This window comes from Leuciscus leuciscus, assembly GCF_965113295.1.
Source record: "Leuciscus leuciscus genome assembly, chromosome: 12".
NCBI classification, from domain to species: domain Eukaryota; kingdom Metazoa; phylum Chordata; class Actinopteri; order Cypriniformes; family Leuciscidae; genus Leuciscus; species Leuciscus leuciscus.
In genome coordinates this window covers 39,107,854-39,130,758 of record NC_138736.1, presented here as the reverse complement: position 1 = coordinate 39,130,758, position 22,905 = coordinate 39,107,854, and the positions used below count along the sequence as shown (strand labels likewise).

General features: G+C 37.0%; 2 protein-coding genes across 3 annotated transcripts in view; both read left to right on the top strand.

The window, feature by feature from the left end:
- Nucleotides 1-22,905, top strand: part of LOC309510591 (NACHT, LRR and PYD domains-containing protein 3-like) — a 71,072-nt gene that overhangs the window by 26,249 nt on the left and 21,918 nt on the right. Inside the window, exon 9 of the mRNA XM_082185444.1 lies at nucleotides 6,545-6,718. Coding sequence (XP_082041570.1) covers nucleotides 6,545-6,718 — 174 coding nt within the window. The remainder of the gene's footprint in view (nucleotides 1-6,544; nucleotides 6,719-22,905) is intronic.
- On the top strand, nucleotides 18,949-21,312 carry LOC309510610 (uncharacterized protein). 2 transcript variants are annotated; one of them, XM_082185483.1, is made up of 6 exons: nucleotides 18,949-19,121; nucleotides 19,657-19,748; nucleotides 20,011-20,109; nucleotides 20,243-20,341; nucleotides 20,475-20,573; nucleotides 20,891-21,312. In XM_082185483.1, exons 2-6 carry the CDS (start codon nucleotides 19,699-19,701, stop codon nucleotides 21,015-21,017), a joined length of 474 nt encoding a protein of 157 aa, XP_082041609.1. In that variant the 5' UTR covers nucleotides 18,949-19,121; nucleotides 19,657-19,698; the 3' UTR covers nucleotides 21,018-21,312. The 2 variants fall into 2 exon arrangements, with proteins under 2 accessions (XP_082041609.1, XP_082041608.1); XM_082185482.1 differs by having other exon boundaries at nucleotides 18,949-19,132.

Here is a 22,905-nt window from a genome sequence, read left to right as displayed (position 1 = left end):
ACATGAAATGAACCAAACAAAGTCTCATCTCCCATTCTCATGGCGGATTTGCTATTTACATGGCGGAATTTGCAAGCGGAATGACTGCGTCTCCAGAGAGAAAACAGATCTGCTCGTGCGCGAGGTTAAAGGAAGCAGACCATCTACGAGACAAAGCCGGATTCCACCATATCTTTGTTCACAATAATAATCTTTTACATTGTAATCCTTTTATTTTTAATATTTGGCATGTTTATGTGCTGCTGCACGTCCCCTGTGTGAGTGTGTGTTTGTGTGTGTGTGTAATAAGCAGAGTGTGTGTTATAAGCAGAGTGTACGCACGTTGTGGACCCGTCTATAGGCGCATATTACTAATGCGCCCTTTAAATAACAATAAATAAATAAATTGCGGTCTATTTCAGTTGGGTCAGTAAACAAGGGTCAGTAAAATGCAGGATTTAAAAAAAATAAACTGTGCGTAAATATGTGCACACCATATTAACAGAAGACTGCGTGAACGTACTTTTTTACTGGAGTGATGAAAGTAAACAGAATGATTTAAACTGTTTTACATCTGATATAGCCTATACCAGTGGTTCTCAACTCCAGTCCTCGGGACCCACTGCTCTGCATATTGTGTATGTCTCCCTTATTTAACACACCTGATTCAGATCATCAGCTCGTTAGGATAGACTCCATGAACTGAACTGAGTGTGTCAGATAAGAGAGACATACAAAATGTGCAGAGCAGTGGGTCCCGAGGACTGGAGTTGAGAACCACTGGCCTATACATTTACAATATGCCTCTCATTAATGAGTTTAGCACTGAAATTACATGAAATAATTATCTAGTTTTATCTACAATTTTTATTTTATTAATTCAAATAGAAATATTTATAGTGGATTGTTTGAACACTATTCTAGAATGCTGTGTTTTAATGTTTTAACTACAGCGAGGATTGCTCAGCGCATAATTCCGCTTTAAATTGTGTTCTAAAGAGCAGAATTCATGTTACGGAAAAATATTTTTGCGCGAATAATGATCAATGATGCGCACTTGACTCCGTCTAAGCAGATGGCTATACGCTGATTTCACGGGACCACCGGACTCGGGACCACCGGACTCGGGACCACCGGACTCGGGACCACCGGAACTGGGACCACCGGAACTGGGACCACCGGAACTGGGACCACCAGGACAGGAACCACCGGAACAGGCATGGAGGAAGTCTTCCTTCTCCTCCTCCGTTTCGGGGCCACCGGAACTGGGACCACCGGACTCGGGACCACTAGAACAGGCTCTGTGCTGGACGGAACCAGTGGCGTCGAGTTGAGCACTCCTTCTGAAAATCTAAATCCAACGGATATATCCCTCATGCTGCGGAAATGAAGGTATTTGACAAACCTGTCAAAATCCAAGATCTCCAGTCCCCTCATTTCCCAGGCCGGCAAGGGATCATCCAGGCAATTATTAAAAATGTCTTTAATTGCCATGTCATTATATCCCATCCCACTGGAAAGAGTACAAAAAAAAATCACCCTCAATTCTTCCACCATCCGGCCCTGCTGGCGTAAGGAAAATAAATTCCCTACTCTCTCCTTCTCGTTCCAAGTGAAACGATGAGAGGTACGAATACCTGTGCTGCTGGATTTCTTCATTCTGACGGAGTCCTTCTGTCACGACGCGCACACGAAAAGGTGAATTCCAATAGCAGCTTTATTTAGGGTAATCCGTAATCATATCCACAAACAGGTAAAGGGTCAAAATCCAAGTAAATCAGTCCAAAACAAGAAACAAAATAAACAAACCAAGACCGACTCTGAGATGCGGGTGACACAATACAAGGACTCCGTGACAGACACTAAACAGACAGGGTATTTAAACACAGAAACTAACGATCATGATGGGGAACAGCTGGGTGCAATGAACAGTGATGAGAGCAGACAAGGATTGTGGGAAATGCAGTTCTTAATGTGACAGACACCGTGGGGGAAGGAGGACATCTAGTGGTAACCAGGGAACACAAACCAGACACTGTGACAACCGGAGCCTCACTTTCGATTTCAAAATGGCGGCTGCGTGAAATCAGCGTATAGCCATCTGCTTAGACGCAGTCAAGTGCGCATCATTGATCATTATTCGCGCAAAAATATTTTTCCGTAACATGAATTCTGCTCTTTAGAACACAATTTAAAGCGGAATTATGCGCTGAGCAATCCTCGCTGTAGTTAAAACATTAAAACACAGCATTCTAGAATAGTGTTCAAACAATCCACTATAAATATTTCTATTTGAATTAATAAAATAAAAATTGTAGATAAAACTAGATAATTATTTCATGTAATTTCAGTGCTAAACTCATTAATGAGAGGCATATTGTAAATGTATAAGCTATATCAGATGTAAAACAGTTTAAATCATTCTGTTTACTTTCATCACTCCAGTAAAAGAGTACGTTCACGCAGTCTTCTGTTAATATGGTGTGCACATATTTACGCACAGTTTATTTTTTTTAAATCCTGCATTTTACTGACCCTTGTTTACTGACCCAACTGAAATAGACCGCAATTTATTTATTTATTGTTATTTAAAGGGCGCATTAGTAATATGCGCCTATAGACGGGTCCACAACGTGCGTACACTCTGCTTATAACACACACTCTGCTTATTACACACACACACAAACACACACTCACACAGGGGACGTGCAGCAGCACATAAACATGCCAAATATTAAAAATAAAAGGATTACAATGTAAAAGATTATTATTGTGAACAAAGATATGGTGGAATCCGGCTTTGTCTCGTAGATGGTCTGCTTGCTTTAACCTCGCGCACGAGCAGATCTGTTTTCTCTCTGGAGACGCAGTCATTCCGCTTGCAAATTCCGCCATGTAAATAGCAAATCCGCCATGAGAATGGGAGATGAGACTTTGTTTGGTTTATTTCATGTTACGCCCAAAACACACCCATTACTCATTAAGAGAATAGGGACAACCCTTTTAGACCATGCGCCGGGACCGCCGACCATGCACGGTGCACTTGCGCCGTGTGCTTTAGACCATGCGCTTAGATCGTTAAAATAGGGCCCTTAATGTTTAAATAGCTGAGACATTTTATGACTAGCTGCTCTAGCGAGGATATAAACATGGCGGACTGTGTGCTGCTCACTGAGGGTTGGATCTATGCTAATCAGGCAGAGATCGTCTCCAGTGGGCGGAGCTTTTCCCTACAATGACGTAAAAGTAGGGAGAAAAGTAGAACAGCGTGTTCTCTGACACTGCTTCTGATTTATGGGGAATTTAAAAGAAGGAGTGGGTAGATTTTTACGATGATTGAGGTGGTTGGTTACAAACACTGTCTACTGTCATAACCCGGCTCAGAGTTTATGACAACGAAGTAAAAACGGAAACACTTTATCAAAAGATAACCAATTTATTTACCAAACAAAACCACAACTAAACACAAAATGCCGGCAATAACAAAACATAAAGGAGAAGACACGCCGGAGAGAGAACCTCTCTCCCTCCTCTCGGAAGGCAGGAAGTAGGAAGCTTTAAACAGGAAGTTAAACTCCAAACACAGGTGTCTTCCATCCACCCTCAGGATCGCAGCCCCGCCCTACTGAAACACAAAAATAACAAAGACAAGTATGCAGGCCGTCACACTACTCACATCACTGTTCAAACACCATTTAACAGTGAATTTTGCATAATAGGTCCCCTGTAATGCAGCTTCCAAAAGACAAAAAAAATTTTTTTTACATTTGATAATTAAAGGTGAACTAAGTCACTTTTTTTACCTTAACTGAACAGCTTCGGAGTCATTGGAATGGTTATATTACTTATTTCGGGTTGAATGGTGGTCGTTTCGCACCCCCCTGGTGCCCGTGAGCGGAAAATACGCACTTGCAACTTTGAGCCGGCGGGCCGCCGGCCGCTGCGTCAGGAAGTCTTGCGTGATATCAGGTCTCGCGATGTAAACAATTGCTTTACGGCCAAAAGAAATCTGCTAAAATGCTGTCATTATTGCGCTCCCTCACGCTGTTCGAACCCGAATGAAGAAGACGTTTTAAAAGAACGTCCCATCTGCTTTGATGTCGTTGATCTATAGCCTCTGGTGTCTGAGAATCAACAACGAGTTTTTACAACAGTGTTGTCAAATATCTATTCCGAAGCTGTGGGGGGAGCTCTAGAGAGAAACCTGCCAGCAAAAAGCAAGAATACAGCGAAGAAGTCCCGAAGCTACTGAGTGCTGCTTTAACCCTTGAAGCATACGATCACATCGTTGTGATTTAGAACATTCATTGTATCACATGATCAACTGCTAGATTCAAATCTGTGTTCGCGTTGGTTGGCGCTGAGCCAGAGATGGACGCACTCAGTGCTCATCATATATCACAACTGTACAGTGTTTTTACCATATGTTTATTTCATGTTACTAACATTTAAATATAGATAAGTACTTAAAAAAAAAGAAAGGAAAAAAAGTTATAATTGACTCCCCTGATTTATACTGTTAGTTAATACTATATGTTGATAAGGAATTAATACATGATGACTCATCATTTAGTTAATAGCTGTCACATTCACGTTAGTTTGGACTCGTTATGTTTTGTCATCATCTGCCTATGTCACTCATTTGTTGTCACGGACACTAATCACGTTCAGCTGTACACTCATCAGTCACCATCATTAACACCTGTATATATGTTCAGTTCTGTTTCAGTTCAGTGCCTGGTATTGTCTATGTTCAGTGTGTGTTTCTATCCGTTTGCCTTCCTGTTAGATCTTTAGAGAATAAACCTTTTGAATTGAATCGTATACGTCTTCCTCATCTGTCTGCCAGCAACCACCCGTGACAATAGCAATTCATATATAAATTAAATAGACTTTTTTTAGTTGTTGATGTGGTAATGATTAATGGATGGTTTTGTTCATGAATCATATATTACTTTTTGATTGTCTGTTAAGCATTAATTCATGCATATTACTGCACCCATATTGTACAGTGTTACCTAATATACAAAGAATAATTAACTTTAGTATACATATACATTATAATATACTGTACATTACAATATACATTTGAAGTATTTCACAACATGTTTTCTCAGTATTTTCTTCACAATCAGTTGTGTTGTGGATTTTGTGGTACTCACATAAAAATGTAAAAAATAAAATAAAAAATAGGTAAATCATCTCTCTGATGCCACATCCACACAAAGCCAGAGCTTTCCCTATCCCTATTTTATTTTATTTTATTTTTAAATGTAAACACGGTGTCGCCTCAAGAAATATCTGCTTACACACAAAACAACTAAAACTGACTCAAAACAATGTAGTATACATGCCAGACCAGTATGTTTCGCTGTAATACTGCCATAGAGATACACTAAAAACAGAGAAAATGACTTGGAGCATGCGCATAAACCTTGCGTGCTGTATACAACAATAATAGGCTCAGTAGCTGCTTCTACTTCTTTTTATTTTATTTTTTTTACCAAGAACTTTATTGAACAATAAAGCCAACTGTAAATGGCCTGGTACAAAATATGACATGTCTTAATCAGACAACAGACATGCATCTTAGCATAATAAATAAAATATAAATAAAGAAAGTAAAATAAAGAAATAAAATACAAATACATTCAAGTAAATAATAAATAAAGAAATAAAAGAGGCTCAGTACCTTCTGCAGCGTGAACACAAGCATGTAGTCCGCAGTTGTTGTTGCTGTTATGTGACGTAGCGGTGTCTGACTAGGGTCGACACGTGGGGTGATGACATCATTGTTTCACAAAATATACGGATTGGCTGACTTTGGCTGTACACACGAAAACGCAAGGGTGTCGTTTTCAGATTTATCCACTCTGGGACCCAGTTTACGGGACCAATACGATACAAAATGTTTAAGTATACAGCTAAACGCGTCTCCGTGTGGACAAGGCCTGAGAGTCACACACTCACTGATACTCACAATGAAATATTCTCAAATAGTTTATAGTTGTATCAGTTCTGACAGGGATGTAGGATCATCTGTAAAGTTTTATCAACATGTCATGAAATGTACCAAGTGTAAAAAAAAAGTATACAAATAACTGTTACAAAGAATGAGTTTGCTGTTGAACATGGTTCCTCAGTTCCAGATGGTTATTGGCTTTCAGAGACGAGGAGTCTAGATATGGCTGAATAACATTTCTCTGTCCATCCTGATATTAAGTAATAATAGAGTTGTGTATCATCTGCATACTGATGAAAAGTGGTAATTACCCCACTTATTACACTGCTACTTACACATAAAAATGGACATGAAACATTGATTTGAATGTATGCAATATGTTGTGTTGAGGTCTTTGGCATACTCGCATAAAACAAATGAAAATATTTGGACACTTTAATGATATTGAAATGAACCTCCTCAACACCATGTAGAAGTGGGTTTCTAGACTTGACCTGTTAATCGTGTCGTGGATTAAGTCTCTCTTTCTGATTGTGAAGCTCCTGCTGATCTGAGCTGTAGATCCTGAACTGAGTGACTGAAGAGTGTCATTGTTCTCTACAGGTTGAGAGATTGTGGAGTGACAGATGAAGGTTGTGCTGCTCTGGCTTCAGCTCTGAGATCAAACCCCTCACACCTGAGAGAACTGGATCTGACTGAGAATAAACTAGGAGACTCAGATGTGAAGCTGCTCTTTGATCTAAAGGATGATCCACAATATAAACTGAAGACGCTTGTGTGAGTAGTGATGATTAAAAGTTGTCATATTTTAATTGGTTGCTAATTATAGATATTAAGCAGAGTTTAATGTTTGAGTTTTAACACACAAATGCATTAATTATTGATATGCCAAAATTCTGCTTTTAACAATTCTTGCCAATCTTTGTCCTTTTTAATAGAATATAAAGATAAATATGTATCGCCACTTGGCACTTTCATTATCATAAAAAAACGGACACAGAATATTATTATGGATAAGAGTCAAAGGTCCAATGCTGAATTGTTCAAATGGCTTTTACAGATCTATCAACTGTAGTTGACTCTGTGTATCCCAGGGTTATTATCTTTCACTAATAGTGATATATAGTTTGTTATAGTTGTTGTAAAGTGGATGATGCAATAATGTCACACATTTGACTGTGTTTTACCTACAGGTTTTAGATGTTACTCTGAGCTTCTCTGGATGAGCTGATGGTGAATAAAGAGCCACTACAGACACATCACATTCAACAGCATCAACAGACACAAACTCATAATGATCATCACACACATGTGTTTGTGTAACTTTACAGAATAATACAATCCGTCATCCAAAATTTAATTTTACATAATAATGTAGTTTGTAACAATCAGTGTATCTTCTGTTCAAACCATATTACAATAGATTTCAACCTAACACAAAGGTTAAAACCTGTGTATTTATTATTAATGAACTTGATAAGTAAGGTATAAATACACATAATTTCGAGGTCATTTCTCGATGTCTGTAATCTGGTCCAGTATGGAAGTGCCGCTGTAGTTGTTTGTCTCCAGTGAAAGAAGCTTCTGTATGTAGTTTTGAGGCAAGCCGTTCTGTTGAGCCCCTAAACACACAACCTAGAGGAAGAATGAGACGAGATAAACAGAGTCAATATGAATAAGACACTCTTCATTGACACTTTTTTATGATGGTTACAGTATGTGACTAGACAGTTACCAATTACAAGACTACTATATTGAGAACATCTAAATCTCCAGTTAAGTTACACTTTAAAACACTTGTTAATATTTTAACTGAGGATGTGCTCTGTAATTAAACTTTATGCCTTAGTTTGGTACCATTTTATACTGTGGTGAAGGTCGACAGGGTCTGAAATTGTTCTTCTTGTACTTCCGACTTTGACCTCTAATGGGGTGTACACTCCTTCATGAACCTGTTCCTGTCTGAAACATGTGAAGATTTGTAATGCATGCCCAAATGCAGATATTTTAGTTCCTGTTTGAAACATATTCAACATATATAAATGTTTTGTACAGTGTGTAATAGGGAGGCATAATATATTGGTTACTAAATCTGTTTCTGCCTATATGTGTTAATGTGATTAAGCAGACGATGGAAGCAGATATCATGGGTTTTTTTTAACCAGTATACTATTTTATCTTAACAGAAGTACTTACAGTTATATTTTCCACTGTATGTATTTAGGAGATAATGTGCAGTAAATCAGCATGATACATAGCTATTTACAAAATAAATAAATGGACAAACACGGTGAGTAATGTCTTGTCCTGTTATTATCATGCGTTGCGTCTGAATGCGTTGTTGTTTTTGGAGCTCTATCGATTTGATTTATAATTCTTGATTTTTCTCTTTAAACTCGCTTACAACGAACATTTTCTACTTTTCCTCACTGAGAAGCACTACTGCTCAAACCTCATTGTTACAACGCGGACTGTTGAGCAGACGCGTCTCAAGCCTATTAGTGATCCAACGCTGCATACTCTTAAAGGTTACGTCCGTGGATCACGGCTGAACGCGTCTTCTCCACACTCACTTATAAACAAAAAAAATGTTTTCGCCTATCGTGCGTCTACTCTACACCCCTACCACTAAAAAACCTAAAAAACCTCATAGTTACAACGCGGACTGTTGAGCAGACGCGTCTCAAGCCTATTAGTGATCCAACGCTGCATACTCAAAGGTTACGTCCATGGATCACGGCTGAACGCGTCTTCTCCATACTCACTTACAAACAAACTTATAATATAAATTAGTATTAATATTGATAGCATCACTGGTAGCTTCGTTGCTAACTCACTGTCCATCTGTTAAAATGGCGAATATATCAGATGTAAGTAGTCTACCGCTTGGTGCAGGTGAGGACACATTTGAGCTTCACGCACTGCAGTCTGAGCTGGAAGCTGTTGAGAAACAGATCCACAACCTTTTATTGAGACAGGCCGAGCTGAGAGACCGGTGTTTGGCTCTTGAAACATCACGCGCCGATGCACACAAATCAGTGTTTAACGTTACTAACCCGCTGACTCCGACCGCGTCTACTCCGTGCGTTCCTCAGCATCGGTCGAAATCAGCCATGGTCTCGTTCACTCCGGCTCCAACACGCCACCACGAAGCCTGGGTGGTTCCGCAGCGGAAGACGCGAGTCAGGTTTAGACCAAGACTTTCTCCGACCCTCCCGGTTTTCGAGTTATCGACACAAAACCGCTTCTCCCCTCTACGCGAAACAGAACGCGATGCTGTGATCATCGGCGATTCCATCGTTCGGCATGTACACGCTACGTTAGGTAAAAGTAAGGTGCACACTCACTGCTTTCCTGGTGCTCGTGTTTCTGAAATCGCTGCTCGCGTTCCCGAGATCCTGAACGGTGACGAGCGCGTCGGAACTGTGGTCCTGCACGCGGGAGTGAACGACATCAGGCTGCGCCAGACGGAGATTCTGAAGAAAGACTTCAGGAATCTAATCGATACGGTACGCAGCACATCGCCTGAAACAACGATCATTGTGTCAGGACCGCTTCCCACGTACCGACTAGGGCATGAAAAGTTCAGCAGATTATTTGCGCTAAATGAATGGTTAATGTCATGGTGCAATGAGCAGAAACTGCTCTTTGTAAATAATTGGAATCTGTTTTGGGAGCGTCCTAGGCTTTTCCGTGCTGATGGCTTACACCCAAGCAGATTCGGAGCGGATCTTCTGTCAGATAACATCTCCAAAATGTTAAATACCCTTTGACTAGTAACCAAAAGTCCAAATCATAGTCTCTGCTGCACCAATTCAACTGATATAAATACTAGTGTAGAACATTGCATAGAAACCGTGTCTATTCCTCGTTTAGTGAGATCAAATAATAAATCTAATGCAGGATCTAGGAAAAATCTAATTGTTATTAAAACAGAAAATGTTGCTATTAGTAAACAAAAACTATTTCTAAAGCTAGGTCTTCTAAACATTAGATCACTCACACCTAAGGCAGTTATTGTAAATGAAATAGTCACAGATAATAGCTTCGATATACTTTGCCTTACTGAAACCTGGCTTAAACCAAATGATTATTTCGGTATTAATGAGTCTACTCCTCCTGGATACTGTTATAAGCATGAGCCCCGTCTGATTGGTCGTGGCGGAGGTGTTGCAACCATTTATAAAGATATTCTAAATGTTACCCAGAAAACGGGTTATAAGTTTATTTCATTTGAAGTACTTGTACTAAATGTTACGCTCTTAGATGTTAGAAAAACATCCCTATTATCTCTAGCCTTGGCTACCGTATATAGACCGCCAGGGCCTTACGCTGATTTCCTAAAAGAGTTTGCAGATTTTCTCTCAGACCTATTAGTCAATGTCGATAAAGCACTAATTGTTGGAGATTTTAACATACACGTAGATAATCCAAATGATGCGTTAGGAGCTGCGTTTACAGATTTATTAAATTCATTTGGGGTCAAGCAAAACGTCACCGGACCAACACATCGTCTTAATCATACACTCGATTTAATTATATCACATGGAACCGATCCAACCGATATAGATATCATTCCACAAAGTGATGAAGTCACTGATCACTACATGGTAACTTGCATATTACGTACTGCTGTAATATGTCATGCGGCGTCGCGTTATCAACCAGGCAGAACAATCCTCCCATCCACCATAGATAATTTCTCAAATTGCTTATCTAATCTGTCTCAGCTGCTGCCTGAACCCAAACAAACAGATGAACTAGAAGAACTAACTAGCACTATGAGCACCATTCTCTCTAGAACATTGGATGAGGTTGCACCTATTAAATTAAAAAAGGTCAGAGAGAAAAATAAAGCACCATGGTATAACAATACTACGCATGTTTTAAAGAGAGAAACGCGTATTTTAGAGCGTAAATGGAAACAAACTAATTTAGAGGTCTTTAGAATCGCGTGGAAAGACAGTATGTCACGTTATAAAAAGGCCCTAAAAGCGGCCAGGGCTGAGCACCTCCGCAAACTAATAGAAAACAACCAAAACAATCCAAGGTTTCTATTTAACACCGTGGCTAGACTAACAAATAAACAGACGTCACCCGAACAAAATATCCCGTTACAGTTCAGTAGTAATGATTTCATGAACTTCTTCACTGAGAAAATAGAAAGCATCAGAACCACAATTGTAAACGTTCAATCTTCAATCGCGCCTTATAATTCAGCTTCAATTATCACCCCGAAAGAACAATTACAGTGCTTTACAACTATAGAACAAAAAGAGTTAAATAAACTTATCACTTCATCTAAAACAACAACATGTTTATTAGATCCTATACCAACTAAACTACTGAAAGAAGTGTTACCTGTAGTGGAAGATCCTCTCCTCAATATTATTAACTCGTCTTTATCTTTAGGTCATGTTCCAAGAACATTTAAACTGGCAGTTATAAAACCTCTCATTAAGAAACCACAATTAGATCATAATAATCTAGCAAATTATAGACCCATTTCAAATCTTCCATTTATGTCTAAAATATTAGAAAAAGTGGTGTCCGCTCAACTGGGCTCTTTCTTGCAACAAAATGAGATCTATGAAAAGTTTCAGTCTGGATTCAGACCGCATCATAGCACTGAAACTGCGCTCGTTAAAATCACAAATGATTTACTTTTAGCTTCTGACCAAGGCTGTATCTCAATACTAGTTTTACTTGATCTTAGTGCTGCGTTCGATACTATAGATCATACATTACTCTTAGATCGACTACAAAATTATACTGGTGTTCAAGGACAAGCACTAAGCTGGTTCAAATCATACCTATCTGACCGCTACCATTTTGTCTATTTAAATGGAGAAAAATCGATCATAACTCCAGTTAACTATGGAGTGCCGCAGGGATCTGTATTAGGCCCTCTGTTATTTTCAATATATATGATGCCACTTGGAAATATTATAAGGAAACATGGAATTAGTTTCCATTGTTATGCTGATGACACTCAAATATATATTTCATCACGGCCGGATGAAAACGCAAAATTTTCCAAATTGACAGAGTGTGTTAAAGATATAAAAGATTGGACGACCCGTAATTTTCTTTTATTAAATCCAGACAAGACAGAGGTAATACTTATCGGTTCAAAAAACCGCCCACAAAACCTCGCACAATACAACTTTAACATCATAGGATGTCCTGTTACTTTATCCTCTACAGTAAAAGACCTGGGTGTTATACTCGATTGCAACCTGTCTTTTGAAAATCATATTTCATATGTTACAAAAACAGCATTTTTCCACCTTAGAAACATTGCTAAGCTACGTAATATGCTATCAGTTTCTGATGCAGAAAAGTTAGTTCATGCATTCATGACCTCGAGACTGGATTACTGTAATGCTTTACTAGCTGGTTGTCCTGCATCCTCAATAAACAAGCTACAGTTAGTCCAAAATGCCGCCGCTAGAGTTCTTACTAGATCAAGAAAATATGATCATATAACACCGATTTTATCATCACTGCATTGGTTACCTATAAAGTTCCGTATTAATTATAAGGTATTGCTACTGACTTATAAAGCCCTAAACGGCTTAGCTCCAGTCTATTTAACGGATCTTTTATCACCCTATAATCCATCGCGCTCTTTAAGATCACTAAATTCAAGGCTTTTGGTCATACCTAGGATATCCAGAACCACCAAAGGAGGGAGAGCATTCTCACATTTGGCTCCAAAACTCTGGAATAGTCTTCCTGATACTGTTCGTTGCTCAGACTCGCTCTCCCAGTTTAAAACTAGATTAAAGTCGCATCTCTTCAGCCAGGCATTCATATAATCCTACAGTTCAAACTACAATCCGGCCTCTAGCTCATAAATGCCAGAGGAGAACTGGCCCCCGACTGAGCCTGGGTTCTCCCAAGGTTTTTTTTTTTCTCCATTAGGTCACCTGATGGAGTTTTAGGACACCATTAGGTCACTTGATGAAGTTTTTCGGTTCCTTGCCACTGTTGCCTTTGGCTTGCTCAGTTGGGGATATTTTGGGGATATTTAATTAAATTTTATCAATCAATAAATTCCTCTTGAAACAAACTTTGTTGTATTATTTTAATTTAATACTGTGAAGCTGCTTTGATACAATCTGTATTGTGAAAAGCGCTATACAAATAAACTTGACTTGACTTGACTTGACATGAAATACTGATTTGAGTTTGTTTGTTTTCTGTGGAAAGGGTGCGATATCCAGTACGATACTGATCATAAATTGGAAAAGTTATAATCTTTAAAGATGAAAGAATGGTTTTGGGAAACATGACACGACCCCCCACACCTCGTCTCCGTCACTCTCCTGTATCGATGCGACTCCACCGTGCCAAGAGCAGTCCGTGCAGTCGCCCCAAAGACCGAAATCCAGCCTGTAGTCCTGAGACACAGTACATGCATTATAATACAATGACAGTACTATATGATTAACATATTTGTGTATCATTGTTATATGTACAACTACAATTTATTTCAAGGTACTTCAGTACCACTTTGCATAATGACGTATTATGATACTTTTTTGTTTGTTATTTATACGTTATTTATAGTATAAAGAGCCATTTTTTAAAGACAAAACTAATATATATAAATAAATATAAAATTAAAATTAAAATTAGATTGAAATACATAAAACTAAATGTAAATACATATATCTAACAGTACAGTGCTATGATGGATAGAAAAATATCCATAATTAATGTAATAAACTAAATAATTTCCAAACAATATTTAGACATTTATAATATAGCTTTTTCACAGTAAAAATTTGGTCTTTGTACAAGAATCTACTTTTTTTTCTTTTTTTATAATGGTAACTAACCATGAGAAAGATTGCTTCAAAATGCCATTTTCTTACAAAACCAAAGAAAACAGAGTCAATGTCTGAGAATATCTCCCTTTGGAGTGGACTTTGAGCTTTGTAACCTTGCAGATCTTTTATATGCTCAAACAGCAACATTACACACTAACTGAGTTGAAAAAGTGAAAAAGAAATAGGAACCCTTTAACATGTATATAAGGCCACCAAGAGTATGTGATTTTTGCGTTTGAGTGGTTTCGGTTGTTCCTACATTTTTTTGTAAATTTTAAATAAATTTTAGAATGAAAGTTGTTGATGAATCATGATTTGTTCGTGAAAATGTTTGTACGCAGATTTCACACACAAATTTGCGTGAAATTTTGTGTATGGATGATTAGTGAATGAGACCCAAAGTGGCACAAAAAGGACTGTCATGCTGGATTGTGGGTAAGGGTCAAAGGTCAAATACTGAATGTTTAAAAGGGGCCTTTAAAGATCTATCTGCATCTTTGTATCAGAGTGTTGTATTATTATCGCTCACTAATAATGCAAATTGTTTTTCTAGTTGTTTTAAAGCAGATAATGCAGTAATGTCACAATTGACTGTCTGTATTGACAGCTGACCTGTTTGAATGTTAATCTGTGGGATGTTCTGGACACGACCTGTTGACCTCAAACCATTCATCAATACACCTGCAGGAGCAGAAGATGAGATGATTTAAAAAGATTTGAAAGAATTAAAAATTGCAATCACACTAAAATGTTACAGTACATAAAATATATTTTCTCATCTACAACAGAGCTAGACTGTTTTCTTTTTTTCGCTTTTCACACAATACCCTTGCATTTATTTAACTTTCTTTTTAAAACACCATCCTCCACCCGAACTGCTTGGCAATTTCAGATCCCTCCATTTTTACACTGCTGAAGATTCTCTTCTCACTGAAGACACGTCCAGTCAAGACGTTCCCAAAATCTGCACAGTGGGTTGTGATGTAGTCGGTTCTTCCTGAATAAAATAAAATGAAGAATCAGTATTAGAAAAGACAGACTTAAATTGATTAAATTTATACTCCCAATGACAAGCTAAAATTTGACCTCTAGACTTAAAGGGATAGGTCACCCAGAACTGAAAATTCTGTCATTTACTCCCCTTCAAGTTGTTCCAAACCTGTTTGAGTTTCTTTCTTTACTTGAACAAAAAAGATATTTTGAGCATTGAAAATTAAAGTCAATGGGGCCCCATTGACTTCCATAGAATTTTTATGGAAGTCCATGGGGCCCCATTGACTGTTTAATTTTTTGGGTGAACTACAAATCCTGCAACATCTCGTTTGGCATCCATGTAATGTGCTTCTATAACGGATTTCAGCTTAGCCAATCTCAACACATTGGACAATTGTGCTTATAGGGTTAGTTCACCCAAAAATGACAATTATTTAGTCAATTACTCACCCTCATGTCATTTCACACCTATAAGGCCTTCGTTCATCTTCGGAACACAAATGACGATATTTTTTATGAAATTCTGAGAGCTTTCTGTTCTTCCATTGGGAGCAATGTAACTAACACATTCAAGGCCCAGAGCGATAGGAAAGACATCATTGAAGTAATCCATGTGACTCCAGTGGTTTAACCAGTTTTATGTGGTGTTATGTGGCGGGTGCTTTGTTTTTACAAAAAAACACAATTAACCACTTTATTTACGAAAATACTGACCTTCAATCCAGTAGTGGGGGTGTAAGACGTGCTTTTTTTCGATAAAATTTCAACAGTAGTAATTATTAGGTCCATAGACAACTAAAAACAAACAATATTCAGCACACAATAAATAAGTTGCAATATCCTCCTGGGACCCAGGAATAGACTTTTGTCCACTGTAGTGGACATTATATTTTAGTGAATTTCTCTGACATCATGCATGTCACATGACACAACCTGGGTGTCCTGTAAAGAGCACATTCAGGACTTTTCAGAGATACCAAATGTTTGGAGGTTTCACCATGAAAACAACTTCTCCTTGGTCTTTAAAAATGTCTGACATTAATTTAGTGATCAAATGTAGAAAATGTGATAATATATTGTAATTATAATTTAAATCGGACTGGTTTTCAAATTGTATTTCATAAACCAACATCTCAGGAAAATGTTATGGGGTTTCAAATCAAAAAATGACTTTCTGTTACAGAACAGGGCATTGATTTCACACTTGTCCACTGTAGAGGACATCAGGACTTACATCATGTTTATAAGGCATTTTGGGAGACACAACAAGAGTTTTGTTATTTGCAATACTATAATGTTCATTTGCACTGCTGACTGTTATTACAGTAACAACTGTTTACATATGCATCTTGCACTACTACCTTGACTGGAATATGCTCAATTTGCACTGCCGACTGTTTATTTACAGTACCGACTGTTTATATATACATTGCAATATCGTACCTTAACTGTAATATGCAATTACTTTCCACTGCACTTTCACTCGGATAGCTTCTGTCCAAACTTTATTTGCACTACTTTAAATCCATTGTTATACTGCTCATTAGCCTAACTTATACATATATCTATTTGTTAAATTCTGTTTATAGTAATAGCCATCTGTATATTATGCTCACATTCTGTTTATAGTAACAGCCATCTGTATATATATTCATAGTACATATCTATCTGTAAAATTCTGTTTATAGTAACAGCCATCTGTATATTATATTCAGTACATATCTATCTGTAAACATTCTGTTTATAGTAATAGCCATCTGTATATTATTATATTCAGTACATATCTAGCTGTAAACTCTGTTCACAGTAATAGTTATCTGTATATTATATTCATAGGACAATCTATCTGTAAATTTTTGTTTATAATAGTATTCAACTCTATATTTATTCAGTACATATCCATGTTCTGCACTTATGGAACCACTGTATATCCTGCACTTGCTGCTATTGCACTTCTGGTTAGACCTAAACTGCATTTCGTTGCCTTGTACCTGTACTTGTGTAATGACAATAAAGTTGAATCTAATCTAATCTAATCTAATCTAAAGAGAATATGGAAATAAATTATACATCAATATTCCTATGAAATATTAGATATTATTATTAAAATGTTGCCAATTATTACTCCAATTATTACACTTCTTTTTACATTAAATGTTGCTCCAAGAACACATTAATGTGCAAATTAGATACAATGTATAGATACATTGCATTGAATGGGAATATTAATTTATGGCCATTTTACCCACATATTGCATTAAGTAAAATGGTGTATCAATTCATTGCGTTATATCTTTCATAACATAGTTGAGACTCATCTTTATACAAATTTTGGTTAAAAAAATCCTGAAACCCCAAAATGTAGGATGAATACTGGCAAAGTGGGACAATGGGTAAAGTGGGACAGTTAAGCTTCTTAATTTCTATCTTTACATGTAAATTATTCCATTAGTAAAAATCAACACTGAGCTCATCATAAGCAAGTATGTGATAAAAAATTATATAGATTCTGTGGCTATGACATCACTTCCGTGGGTGTGGCACACCATATTCAACAACCTTACAGTGAACCGTGATGGTAAAGTAAAATGACATAGCATTCTGAGGTGAATTATGTTAAGATTATAAAACTGGGACAGACATTTAAAGGTATTGTCATATTAATTATGCCCAGATCTAGGCCTACATGTGAGATTGAGAACTTGAATTATTGCTCCCTCAAATCACTGGGCAGCGGGAATTTAGTTTTATGATAGGCTACTGCAAATATGATACTGTAATAAAAAACGCATTTGTCACACTAGTAATACAACATTTGTCCCCTAAACTTGTCTTTATCATCCCCATTCTTTGCCAATACTTATGATGTTGAATATTTAAATTATTTATTGCTTATCAAAACTGGTGATAGTAGATATTAGCAAACTAGATTGATTGCTTATCAAAACTCACCGTGAGTTAGTCTAGTAGTCTCTCATAAGATAACCGCTCTTTGTGTGATCTGGATTGAGCTGGAATGTTCTCTCAAGGCCAAACTGTTTTTTTCTTGCTGACAAAACACGAAAGTGAAAGTAGATTCATTGTAGCCTATTTTGCCAGTGGAGCTTTACATTCTTTAAATCGGGAAAACTAAGTGTCTAAAAAAAAGTGTCTAACAGTATTTTTTAGTTGTTTATGCAGGAATTGATGTGCAGCTGGACGGAAACCTTGAGCATGTTGTCTGGTAGGCTACCTTATATTTCGATCAAGGTGAGTCTTCAGGTGTGTTGTTGTTTAAAGGTGACTTCCGCATTACATAGGCAGCAGGCTATCCGTAAAATACGAAATTAAACATGAAGTACTTAACGAAACTTGAAAATCTTGATATTATTATCCTACCTTAATTTTCGGTAGTTTGTCGATACTAAACCCTCAACGTAGACGCGGAAAGAAAATAAGTAGGCGAGATGTTCAGAAGAACGCAAGAGCTAAACCTACAAGCTCAATAACATCCACAGAAAAAAAAAAAGAAGGTAAGAAAAATAGTCGGAAAACTTTAATTAGATGTGCAAGGCAAGCAGGCACGTTTTCGGGTTGTTATATAGAGTTATAGACAATTAAAAATGTGAACATTCACGTTGCACTTTTGTGCGGTGGACTTTCAGCAAGTTAAAACATTTATTTTTTAAAGAGTCGTTTGTGAGACAAAAGAGCCAGCTCTTTTGCAGTTTTTTGCAATTTCCGCACTTTGTCTCTTTTTAATTTGGATTACGCGGGGTTAAATATGTAAAAGGTCCGTGCTACATTTAACCCCGCGTTGTTGTGCCCCACGCACAACATATCAAGTAGCCTATGTGATTGTGAACTATAATTATTGCTCCCTTCACTGGGCACTGGGAACTTATGTTGAAAAATAGCAATTATTGTACTGAAATAATGTAGGCCTATATTTTCTATATATTTTTAATAATTTACGTTTCGACGTAATATTCATTATCTTAAAAAAGACCAACGCCTTCGTCTAGCTTACCCACATCCCAGACGGTTTTATTAAAATTATGTTTCGCTAAAACAGAAAAATAATTTAGAATTTTTGATTACTTATCAAAAACGGCAAGGTATTACTTTAGTCAGTCTCTCTGTAACCGCACTTAATGAGATGAGATATGGTTGCTTGAAACTCCCCCTGGCTGCCAGCCATGAAAGTGTAAGTAAATTGTGTTTACCTGCGCCATTTTACAACTGAGCTCGTTGTTTTAATCGGAAAAACTAAGAAGAAAAAAACTTTGAATTATTGTTACACGTAGGCCCATTAATGTGGTCCATGAACATTTTGAGAACCTGTGTAGTTGGCTAACATTTCGATCAAGGTGAGTCTCAGGTGAGGTCAGGTTGAATGTGACTTCCGCATGAACTTAGCCTTAACGTAAAATACTAGGCATGAAACATAAACAGCTGGCTAGTTATTTAATAAATAGGCTAATTTAATTTTCGACACACTAATATACGACTGTTATGTTTTTAATGTATTTGTTTTCTATACATCAAACTATTATAATTTAATTTGTATATTAATGCCAAGTAGGCTTACAACGAAAACTGTTAAAACCTACACCAATATTTATTTAAGGTTGTGAAAGAGTAGGCTACACACACACACACACACACACACACACACACACACACACACACACACACACACACACACACACACATTAATCAAATGTTCTTAAGAGGTTTTTAAACATTATTACCACATCTGACCTGTTAGTAAATGCCATAATTTCTTGAAGTTAGAGTTTGGTATTATGCTTTTTTATTTTATCTAGTCATACTGTTCTGTAAGCTAGCTTAAGTAAATAACAAACGATGAATAATGAATACTTTTTGTATGTCATTTTATAGCACCAGATTAACACTTGCAGCTCCTTAAAGACTGAATGAATCATGGCGGACTCTCAAACAATCAGCGATGGAAATTTTCATCAAGAATGCAGGTACATCAAACTCTTCATCGGATCTTAATGTTATAGGAAATGTTCTGGGTGTTTGTCAGGGTTGGTAAGGTGATGTGAGTGGTTTTCTCATAATGTTGTGCTGAGGACACTGACATTATCTTTGTGCAATGTCAACAATCTTCAAATTTTCTAAAGCTTATTTTTGAAAAGATTCTACATATTCTATGCTTAAATTCATAATTACTCTCCATTCTGTTATCTCTATTTCAATATCTCTACAATGTCAATGCCACACTGACAGATCAAACTCACCAGAGCCCAGCTGTGTGTCCATAAAGAGTGACCAATCTATGGACAAACCACTAAGATTTACTGGAGGAAACACATCAACTGATCTGAGGTATATTTCTGTTTTATGGATAGATAGATTCCCTTTTTGAAGTTCATCGACTTGTAAAATCAACCATGTGAATTTTGTTTGTCATATTATATCTATTCTAATGTTTTTATTGATGTCAATGCCAAATTGACAGATCAAACTCACCAGAGCCCAGCTGTGTGTCCATAAAAAGTGACCAATCTATGGACAAACCACTAAGATTTACTGGAGGAAACACATCAACTGATCTGAGGTATATTTCTGATGGATGGATAGATAGATTCCCTTTTTGAAGTTTATCGACTTGTCAAATCAACCATATGAATTTTGTTTGTTATATTATATCTATTCTAATGTCTCTATTGATGTCAATGCCAAATTGACAGATCAAACTCACCAGAGCCCAGCTGTGTGTCCATAAAGAGTGACCAATCTATGGACAAACCACTAAGATTTACTGAAGGAAACACATCAGCTGATCTGAGGTATAATATTTCTATAGTTAGACACTCTCTGAGGTTTGTCTATATGTGAAATTAACTATAAAATTATTGTTTATATTCCAGGGGTTCCCAACTATTCCTGAAGGCACACCAACAGCACACAATTTCAGCCTCTTTCTAATCAATCTGACCCTATTTAACTCATCAGCTCATTATTAGAAACTCCAAGACCTGAAATGGCTGGATCAAATAAGGAAAACATCCAAAATGTGTACTGTTGATGTGCCTCCAAGAACAAGAGGACACTGCACTATTCTACTTTATAATCTCTATTCTAATATCTTTACTCAATTCCACAGGGAGGGATCAAACTCACCAGAGCTCAGCTGTGTGTCCATGAAGAGTGACCAGTCTATAGACAACATAAAAATATTTAAGGGAAAACGCACATCTGATCTGAGGTACAAAATTTTCTATTTTAAATAGGTGTGTTTGGTTTTATGCGGTGCTTCAAAGACCGATTAGCATCTGACTAGTGTATGCATGTCGGTTAGAAATTTTGTCTGATGGCACTGATGCCACATTACTCTGATGTATATCATCACTGTACTGTGACAACTATTCGAGAAGAGTCGGCTGGCTCATTCTGCGCAACATCTCGAAGTGACTGGTCAAGCTCTGATGGCGACATCCATTTCACAATTGGTCAGACTCATCACCAACAATAATGACATACATTTTTTATGTTTATTCTGACACCTTCACTTCTGCTAATGCTAATGCAAAAAAAAAAAAAAAAAAAAACTACAACAGGTAAAAACTCTGTTTGTGAAATGTCATGTTAATCAAAATAAAACTGAATAAATGTTATGCTATATGTAAACGTCTGAAATTTATTTGACAGATAATACATCTAATCCACTTAATCTGTGAAAAAGAAAGCAAATACTGTGCAAGTGTCACTAAAGGGAGCAGAAAGTGTCTGACTTGACGGCATTGTTTTCATCTCTTCCCCTGACTGCAAGTGGAAAATTTCACCAATTGATAAGGCCAGGTTCATCCAAAGTTGAACACACCTATAGGCTAGATCAGTGCTTTCCAAGTCTTGTCCTGCAAGCCCTGTGAATACTTATTTTGCAGGTGTCCACCTAATACTCCAGAAAAAGATTTAGGAAGCTCTGGACCAGACTGGATGGACACATGTAGATGTACCTCAGAACTAAAATCAACTGAACAGAATTCTTTTTCAAACTGAGTCCTGTGTGTCCATGAAAAGTGACATTTAAGGGAAGAGACACATAACCAATACTGACATAATATTGAAACTATATAACTATAACAAACATGACAACAGCACTGAAATAAAATCAATACAAATGAGCACACTGTAGGTTGTTGACAAATAAAATATAGTTGCAGTGAGCTGATCGCATTGATACGATGAAGAACAAAGAATGTTTATTCTGCAGTATCTGCAGAAAAATAAATATAAAAAATATATTGCATTAATATCTCCCGGCAGGGCCTCTCAGGTTAAGCCTCTATTGCCAGTATGACGGGGCGACGCTGCTTATGTCGAGGCAAACCAAAACACAACAAAATGTGATTATATTCACATTTTGGACTACTGATTCTGATTCTGATTAATTTTACTTATTAATTATTATTTCAGATTATGTCAGAAAACAAATATTTAAATGTAATACTATGGGATACTTTGATAGTAATGTACCAAAAGTGAGTTTCCTTTATTTCTAACATTTGATCTTAAGAATTTAATTGTAAGTGCTGAAAGTAAAATGAACTAAGATTAATACATGTTGTATAAGTATTGTTCTTTGTTAGTTTATGTTAACCAATTTAGTTGATGTTAACAAATGAAACCTTAAAGTTTTACAATTTTTTCCTTAAAAATGTACTATGTACATGAAACATTTCCAAATGATTTCACAGTGAAATCATGAAATCTATATGAATACTCATTGACACAGCTCTAATGGCCAAACACCACTGTTGCTTGTGTGATATTGTGTAATTGTTTGATTAAAGGTGCTCTAAGCGATCCCGGGAGTCGAAACTTCTTGTTGACATTCGAATTGTTGTCAAACAAAACGGAGGCTAGCTAGACCCTCCCTCCTCCTCATCCCGTCTCCTCCCTCCTCCCCTCAAAGTCAAAGTAGTCACAAACAAAGTTAAGTTTTACTGATACTTCATTCAATGTGTAATGTCGCCAAGTTAGATAAAGGGTTTTATATATTGCAGAACAGAATGCAGAAAAAGAGAAACATTATCTTAAAATTGTTTCGCCACCTGAGGTTATAACTCCATACAAGGACGCAATAATAGCAAGATAACGTTAGCTTCACGTTTCCCA